Source organism: Aulonocara sp. 'chitande type north' Nkhata Bay, linkage group LG3 (assembly GCF_057382095.1).
Source record: "Aulonocara sp. 'chitande type north' Nkhata Bay isolate Kocher_YH1m ecotype deep benthic linkage group LG3, A_spYH_male_GT1.1, whole genome shotgun sequence".
NCBI lineage: Eukaryota > Metazoa > Chordata > Actinopteri > Cichliformes > Cichlidae > Aulonocara > Aulonocara sp. 'chitande type north' Nkhata Bay.
Genome location: NC_141346.1, coordinates 2992632 through 3001787, shown reverse-complemented (window position 1 = coordinate 3001787; position 9156 = coordinate 2992632). Strand labels below are relative to the sequence as shown.

General features: G+C 43.9%; 1 protein-coding gene across 1 annotated transcript; it reads right to left on the bottom strand.

The window, feature by feature from the left end:
• Window positions 1-35: 35 nt before the first annotated feature.
• LOC147333503 (uncharacterized) lies at window positions 36-6455 on the bottom strand. Its single transcript, XM_086268055.1, has 8 exons — window positions 6425-6455; window positions 3465-3506; window positions 3092-3361; window positions 2663-2905; window positions 2385-2579; window positions 1682-1738; window positions 1024-1068; window positions 36-353 (listed from the first exon to the last, which is right to left on the bottom strand). Exons 1-8 carry the CDS (start codon window positions 6453-6455, stop codon window positions 346-348), a joined length of 891 nt encoding a protein of 296 aa, XP_086124181.1. The 3' UTR covers window positions 36-345.
• Between the last annotated feature and the right edge of the window lie 2701 nt (window positions 6456-9156).

The following is a 9156-nucleotide window of genomic DNA, read 5'->3' as shown; positions in this document are numbered from 1 at the left end:
CACAGACTCAGCTCTCACTACTGCTTCTGTCTGTGGCTCAGGGGGTCCCCACCAATCAGAGACTGTGGATTGGCAGTCAGAGGACCTCTGTGCTAAAGAGCCTGCAGCCTCCATCAGTGTGAGAGTGTGTTAGAGTGCAGCACGGTGCACACAGTGTCTGTGTGCAAGTCTGAAACCTGCACAGGTGACAACAGGAAACTCAGAGTTACTGAACCTGCTTCCTGAGCAGATGTTACTGTGTGCACAGGTGACAGCTAACAGCTGTATTTAAAACAGACTAAAGCACAGGCAGCATGAAGAAGAGGAGCAGAGGAAGGATGAAGGTCCCTCAGGCCCAGGGTGTCCTCAGCTTCCTGTTCAGAGACAAACATGATGTCAGCTCCTCACAGCAGCCCGTCTGATCTTAATGACCTTACAGTACCATAAGTAAAATGTGTTCACAGTAGATCACACACTCACAGTTAAAAATCACAAACTGCTCCTCAATAAAAGCAGAAGTATCAATAAAATAATAATATGCAACCATGAATTAATTAAAAGCTTGTCTGTACAGAAATGCCTTCAGCTGCTTTTTAAAGACACTCAGTGGATTCAGCGTAAACACAGCGGGGGAGACGACCTTGGTGCCGCTGCCTGAAAAGCACAATCCACTGGTGTTTTGAACCGAGTACTGCAGCAGCAGCAAGACCTCTCTGCATCATATCTGTTATTAACCTCTGTCTCTCTTCCACAGCATGTCTTTATCCTGTCTTCCTTCTCTCACCCCAACCAATCACAGCAGATGGCCCCGCCCCTCCCTGAGCCTGGTTCTGCCGGAGGTTTCTTCCTGTTAAAAGGGAGTTTTTCCTTCCCACTGTTGCCAAAGTGCTGCTCATAGGGGGTCATATGATTGTTGGGTTTTTCTCTGCACGTATTACTCTAGGGTCCACCTTACAGTATGAAGCACCTTGAGCTGATTGTTGTTGTGTTTTATTGTATAAATAAAATTGAATTGAAAACTTTACATTTGTGTGTAAATGTTACCTGCTCTCAGTGATGAATACACAACACCTGGATCAGCTGACTGCTCTGTAACACACACAGAAGGTGAAGTTTCCTGCAGTGAAACAGATCAAGCCTCTTTTCTCTTCTTCCACATCAGTTACTTAGCAAGTGATTAACTCAGAGCTCTGTGGTCTTTCCCCACAGCAACCTGACACCAGAGCAGAAATCACCTTCAGCCTCTCAGACTCTTGAACCCGTCCCAGCCCAGATGTGAACTGTTTGTGACACCACCCTGACATAAGCGCCATCAGAACAGTTTCTTTCTCCCAGTCGTCGTGATCCTCAAGCCTCTCATCGATCCTCATTCTGTGATGTTAAACCTGTTAAACTGTGACTCGCCTCTTGCCAACAGTCCACTTTCTCATACCGACCCCCTTCAGGTCTTGGCTCAGCTGCTGGACTCCCATCCAGATGTTTGTGTTCTATGTACAGTGTCTTGAAAAAGTATTTATACCCCTTCATCCTGTAAAGTGTGGTGTGAATCTGTGTTCAGCCCCATTAATCTGACTACATTTTGTATTTCCTACCTTCTTCCCTGATCTGCTCTGTTTTTCTCTCCGCTGTGCTGCACATTTATTGTTATGAAAAAAAAACCTGATCTAACAAAATTAACAAAATTCATTTTCTTCATTGGTACCTGCAGTGAGAATCCTCACGTCAGAGTAGACAACATGTGTATCAGCTTGATGTGTATCTGGAAAATACAAACACACACACTCAGGTCATGTTACAACTACAAGCAGAGGAAACACAAACAGATGATGTTTCAAATCTGTAATCGGCTGCAGTCTGCACAGAGCCTCAAACATACTGACTCATACTGAGCCACACTGATGGATTCTGGTTCACCTGTAACGAAGTAGATGTTCTGGCAGTTTGGTGGTCTGGAGCGTTCAGCTGTGTGTTAACACAATACCAACAATAAAGACAGCAGTGATTTTAGAGACACATTTGTTAACATTGTGGGAAGGTTCTTGAAGCCATTTCCAGACAAAGGTAACTGACCCCGAGGTCAAAGCAGACAGCCTTCAGAGGAAACAACAGAAACCCACAACCTCAAGCCTCTTTCCATCATTTCAGTCAGATGTTTCCAAACCTCAGTGTGATCACACTTCAGAAATATGACTGCATAGGAAATAAGTCTGGTTGCTCAGCTAGCCTGCCTGTAGTCCAGCTGTTTCACCCACTGAAACATCTGAAGCTTTATCAAACCAAAAGTTCTCTTAAAGGAGCAGCTGAGATCAACCAACATAGAAACATCTGGCCTCAGACTGCAGCAGCTGGGCTCCTTGTTGTGATGAAAAATAAAACATATGAAGTCAATGTGACAGAGTTCGTACCATTTGCTACATTTTGCTTTTTGCAGTGGAAAAGAAGTGGAACTAGAACCAAGAGCAGAACCAGAAGAACCACAGGAACCAGGCCTGCTATGAGTGCAGTGAGAAAGGAGGTGAGACCCTGAGGAGGTGATGAAGCAGTGTCAGCAGAAGAGTTCACAGGAGGAGTGGAGCCTGAGCTCCTGTGCTGAGGAGGATCTGCAGGAGAGATGATGCAGACGGTTCAATCATTTTATCAGCAGGTCATGTCTGTAAACAGGAAGTGATGTCACTGTTCTGACCTCTGACCCTCAGAAAGCTCTGAGGAGACGGTCCAAATGCTTCAGTAGCACAAGAGTAGAGACCTTCATCAGCCTGTTTGACCCTTCTGATGACGAGCTCTGCTGCTGTTCCAGCTCCAACATGACGTCCATTAAAGGAGAAATAAGCAGCAGCTGTGTCACCGCTCCTCTCTCTGCAACGCAGAGTGACATCACTTCCTGTCCACACAGGAAGTGCAGGAATCTCCAGGATCACACCTTTATCTGACAACAGAAACACAAACAGAGCAGAGTCAAGAGCTCCTCTCAGACGAGCTGCTTCCTGTCTGAATGAGCACCTTGCTGTCTTCCACAGTGACAGTCTCACACTCTCAGCTCACTGACAGACATGTATCCAACATCTGGAAACATCTGCACAGAGACACAGCTGCAACATCTCCCTGTCTCTACCTGAAACACTGATGGACACTTCATCGCTCTGCTGTCCAGATGAGTTCTCACAGAAGTAACTTCCATCAGAGGAGACGGAGCGATCCAGAACACAGGAGGAACCATGAACCCTCCCAAAGCCTGGAGCTGCTCCACAGTCCTCAGTGAGTCCTCCTCTGGTCCTCTTCACTGTCCATCCATCAGCTGTCTGTCCATCATCAACACAACTCAGAGACACTGAAGAAGACCCTCTGAAGACCTGCTGAAGGTTTGGACTGACAGACAGAGACACTGGAGGACACACACACACACACACACACACACACACACACACAGTAAGTGTATTTGTGTTCTTGTTGGAGTCTCACTGATGGTTTTCACTTCATCTCCTCACCCGCAGAAACAGTCGGTGCAGACAGCAGCAGCACACACACACCTGCAACAGGAGGTCAGAGGTCACTGAGGGTCAGAGGTCACTAAAGGTCAGAGGTCATTGGTTATTAGGGACAAGTTACCCCTGGAAGGGTCTTCCAAGGGAATTTGGTATTTGCATGAGCCGTTCTTCTTTCAGGCTCAGAAATGTTGGATGTGAGCTTTTAGTGCAGTTTCTATTTTTATATCAAGAGAATAATTTAGCTTTCAAGCTACAGCAGTTAGTCTTCTCACTTCCCAAAGAAAAAAAAACTTATTCTGATGACACTTCTGGTGAACAGTGTCTGATGTTAAGAGGATGTTTGGAGCTCCGCCTTTCACCTGACCTTTCACACCATGTGCCTTGGGACTCGATGACTATCTTCTGTAACTGTAGATACCGGTCTGATACTTCCTGGCTGAGCTGCTGTAATTACTAAATGTTTAAACTGTGAAATAATTTCACTTCCCACATAGCACACAGGTCTGGGCCGGATCTGGTGTCAAGCCGGCACTGCTGGATGACGTCTGGCATGGTAAGTCATCCAGATATGGGCCAGGCCTGACATAGATGGCACTGTTTATGACACTGCCAGAGGCATACCGCATCTAGCTCGATTATGGTTTGGTTTATGTGACCCAGGCTCATAGAAAACAGGTCTGGCCCAGATCCGGCATCAAGCTGGCACTTCTGAATGACTGGTGTCATGGCAGGGTGTATGTCAACCAGATGTGGGCCAGGTCTGACAATGATGGCACTGTTTATGTACCTATTTTCCTATTTTAGTTAGAAGACCCTAGAGTTGGATGTTTCAGACCACTTTTGGTCTCGTCTTGGTCTTGACAGACTTTGGTCTTGGTCTTGCTGTCTCGGTCTTGCTTTCTCAGATCGACATAGTGTTCGGGAAATTTGGAGTCAACCATCGGTGGAGCAGGGGGGTGGCTTACTGGGCAGAAGCCCGGGGTCTTTTGGAGTGTAATTTGTTTCATAGTTAGATGCCTGACTGACAACTGTATAAAACAAAAACTACACACAATATTCGAAGCATATAGTGTACAGTTGTAAATTCCCCCTAATTTTGGTATGATCCGAGCTCAGGCACTAGGCGACTGAGAGCGAGGGGGGAGAAGCTGTTGCCTGCGAGTTTGCTGCAGACAGAGGAGAGCTTAAGTTTGACCAGGAACCAAAGCAAATCATTCGTACTGAGCTAATAATGTAAATATGACGGTGTATCACGAATATTGATATCAAACTGATCACTTGGTTGCGTTACTTGCTCTTCAGGTGAATCAACAAATGGATAAATAAAAAGCCGAACAGCAATGCTGATTTTTTAGAGAGTCTTAGCTTACATTTCATATTTTCAGTTGTTTCCCTCCACGGCTAAACAAACTCTAAATCGGTTTCAGTTGTGTACTGATGAACACAACAATGGACATAAGGAGCTTCTTTCAAAGAAAAAACTCAGGTAGATGTTATTTTATATATTATGCTTTGGATGTTGTTCAGTATATTTCTATGCAAAACAAGAGGAATTTCAACACACAGCAGTATATTCACAGTTTAAACCAGATGTTTACACTTTATGGAGAAAACATAAAAACTTTTTTTTACTTTTAAACATCAATTTAGATTAAACTTGTTTTGTTTTAGATAAATATTGAAATATCTTTCGAATTAGTTAAATGTCAGAATAAAGAGACACAGATGTCTATCACTTTGATCAAATGTAGGAGCACATATACACTAAGTTTGTTAATTAATAAGAAACTCCAGACGATTCCATTCTGAGCTGAAGAAGCTTCTGATAGGTTAGTAGAGTCCATGTGAGTAAACTGGTGGCACAGCTGTGGATGCATATAAGGCAAAACACAGAGGCTGTTTCTGTGACATGGGAACATCAAGAGATGTCAACCAAAACACCAGGAACAGAACTGTGGAGCTCCATAAGTGTGGCTCAGTTTGAATACAATTTGAGTCCATTTGCAATTAAGAAATACAGACAGTTTATCTCTTTACTCTTAAAGTTAACAAATATGTTTTTTATATTTATCAATCTAAAAAAATCAACATTTAGTCTGATTTGATGTTTGACAATTAAAAAAGTGTTTTTATCTGAAGAGTGTGTAAATATCTGGTTTCAACTGTATATTTGATGATGTTGGTGTTTGGCTTGATTGTCAGCACACTTGGCCACCAGTGTGTCTGCAACTGGCCTTGTGCTGGCCCATGTGTGGGCCACCTCTGGCAAACCTGATCTGGGCCACCAAATTCGTTGTGGTATGTGGGCCATGTGTTAACTGACCTCAGGAAATCACATGATAGGGTGGGGCTAGGTTTCACAATGAGCTCACCTGAAACCTTGGCTGATTGTGACCTACACCCGTTTTCACACTTTGGCTCATGTGATTAGGATCAATAGGGAGTCCATGTCCCTCTTGGGGATACAGTCCCATAGGGCTTAAATCTGGCACTCTCCACCATTTGACCCAAGAACTGAAGAAGCTGCTTGGATGAAACACCTTAAAGGAACTTAAAGAAGTCCAGACGCTCTTTCCAAGCTCCTTAGACAACATTTAGAATAAAAAAATTCACAAACCAACGTGTTTCAACGGTATGACCCTGTTACAGTACTAGCCTCGTGTTCACTGAGCTCTTTAGAAAGGTCCATTCTTTCATTGATGTTTCTAAAAGCAGTCTGCATGGGAACTGCTGGATTTTATACACCTGTGGTCATAAGATTAAAAACACCTGATTTCAGTTATTATTAGCTCTGGCCCACAATTTTTGGTATTTTCTAATGAATACCATCTCTAATTGATGCAGTTAAGTCTGATGATAGTCTGGTGTCCTCTATTTCTAATGTAAATGTGTTTTTTCCTCTGCGAGTGTGTGTTGAAGCTCAGATCGTGAATCAATGAGTAGATAAACATTTGACTCACCGAGGAGCAGAGAGGCAGACGGGGTCTTCATGGTGACTGAATGCTTTAAGTCTGAGCAGCGTAGACGTCTTCGGCTTCACAACTTCCCTGTTAACACTTTCACTGCCTGAGCAAACGCTCCACTGATGAGAAGCACACCCACACAGCGCCTGGTTAAGTTTCGATAACTTTTTGCCTTAATAAATGAAATTCTCATTTTAAAAATTGCATTGGTTATTTACTCAGGTTGTATTTGTCTAATATGATATTTGTGCCTTGGTTATGAGGGTGCTGATGATAGCAGTTACTCTAATCCTGGAGACGATGCTTCAGAAAGACGTGTCTGATGTGTCTGTGTCTCTGTAGAGCCTGAAACATACTCATTGCTCAGGTTCATTCCAGCACTTTCAGCAATCTCCCTCCAGGATTCTGCCATCTGTGAGTCTTTATACTGTGATTATTATTCCTCATCCTTGAAGTTATTCTCTCACTCATCCATTAAAACAGAGTCGGCTGTATGGAACAGACCAATCACAAAACTTGAAGATTGTGTCAACACAACGACGTAGGTTTACCTCAAGTTACAGCGCAGAAAACAGGACGTCTCTTAGAGAACTGTGTGGTTAGCATGTAGCTGTGCTATAGAGAAGAAGCAGAGGTAGAACTCCAATGAGTCTTTGCAGATCGAAGGAGAGCCGTTAGTTTTTATTATTTAACTTTTGATGCCACAGGTAGTCCTGCTGAGACTCAGTGTCTCATTTTTAAAACAGACCTGGTTTAGCTGAACGCTGGTGTTGTAGTTTGAGTGCAGCTGTTTAGCATCTCTCATTGACCAGAGGGTGAGGTGGAGATACAGACTGACTGGCAGAGTGATAATGTTGCTTTCACTCTGTCATTACTTAAGTTTAATACGACAATTTTAAAAAAGCTCATTATCTGCTGTTTCCAAACGTTTTCTACATTTTACACCTAAAAACATGGCTTAGAAGATCTTTAATCATAAATTCTAATCTTATGCCTTCTCACCCACCTCTAGTCACTTCATACCCCCAGAGCCCACATTTGACCTTTTATGGGCCCAGAATAATTGTTTGACTTTTATGAAATATTTCTAGTAGGAATTGTGATTAATGGGATTCAGGTTGGTTGATGTGTTCAACCAAAGCACCAGTGTCAGAAGTTTCATAGCTTTTCTTTGAAGGTCATCAGGCCGTGCAACAATGCGTTTGCAGGATGTGATCGATGGTTCAGTTCAGTTTAACGTGGGCGTTTCATTAAAGACAAAAACAACAGAAGATGATTTGAAGGGCAAACAGAGAAGAACAAAGACAGCAGCACAGAGCTGAGCTGATCTTATCAAGACTGTCACGTACTGTGTGACAACAGCTCATCCCACCGAGGCGTGTACCTGCTTTCATAACGTACGCTTAAACATGCATGTTGATGATGCTTTAGCCTCAGCAGAAGTGACCGCAGAGACAGAGACTGAGATCTCTGACTCTGTGTACTGGAAACATGAACCACAGCGAATACTGACAGACTGAAAGATTTAGCTCAGTGGTCTGCTAACATTATCACAGCACACTGAGATAATTCAACCACTGTTAGCTCTTCTTATTAAAGTCTGTAAAGAAACAAGTTTATCAGGTCTGAACTTCAAACACTTGATTATTCATTATCTTCAACCATGCACATGTCTTTGAGGATGTGCTCCATGAGTCACTGATGAGCTCCTTTATTTTCTTTGCTTTAAAGTCACAGGGCCCCCCCCCCATCTCCCAGAAGGGGGCTAACAGAGCCAGTAGACACCTGAGCACCCAGCCCCAAACACCAAGAACCACCAATCTAAGTTGCCCAAGAATCCAACTGAAGGGGGGGCTGGAAGGTTACATTTTAGACACTATGGCTGTACCGGTGTCTTCATCCTTCGCGGTCTACGTGGGCCATGTCCTTGGAAGACCGAGAAGGTCGGAAGCGCAAGGCTTGTGAAAGGGGTGGGTGTGAACATTAAACTTGTTGCTGCCTTTCATAGTGTGTAACTTGAAGGCCCTGAGTACTGGAGGTACTGGAGGAACATTACCTAATAAGACTGATTCAGCACAGACAGTTATGTTAAACTTTCCTAGCAGTCCTTCACAAACAGGGAACAGTCTGTCTATTCTCTCCATCTGTCAGCTGCTGCTGGCTCTTCCTCCTCCTCTTCCTCACACACTGCTGAGTTTGTCCTGGTGGATCATCAGGGCTGCAAAGCCTCACAGATGATGTGCAGCAGTGTGTCCCTCAGTCTGTCCTCACTCTGGACACTTGCAGTCGTCACACATGGAAATCAAATGTGTGATAAGCTGCAGGATTCAAACACAAGTGTAACTTATAAACACATGTTCATACTTTTATTCCACAATCAGAGAGAAAGAAACAGAGAGAGAGTGCAGGACAGACAGACAGGTGACAGTCTCAGGTGTACACACTGCTACAAACAGGAGGATTTAGTGTTTGTGTTATTACGAGTGTAAACAAGAAGAGTTCCAGATGGTGCAGTGGACACATGTGTGACTGCTGTGATTAAAGCATCTTTCTTTCAGCTTAACGAGTGAACCGTCAGCTCGTTCAAACACACGTTAAAGTCCGTTTGGCTCGACACCACCGAACAGAGGCAGCAATATAACACAGCTAACATTAACAGTGCAGTGGATCCTGCTTGTGCCGTGATATTCAGGACTGCAAACCGAGCAGCATCACTGACTTTCAGCTTG

Excerpts from the sequence above, each read along its gene's own strand:
- LOC147333503 (XM_086268055.1), bottom strand. The coding sequence starts at position 6,455 with ATGAAGACCCCGTCTGCCTCTCTGCTCCTCG. Across the intron at positions 3,362-3,464 it reads TGCACCGACTGTTTCTGCGG|TGTCTCTGTCTGTCAGTCCA; the intron begins GTGAGGAGATGA and ends TGTGTCCTCCAG. Across the intron at positions 2,906-3,091 it reads AGTGTCCATCAGTGTTTCAG|ATAAAGGTGTGATCCTGGAG; the intron begins GTAGAGACAGGG and ends TTCTGTTGTCAG.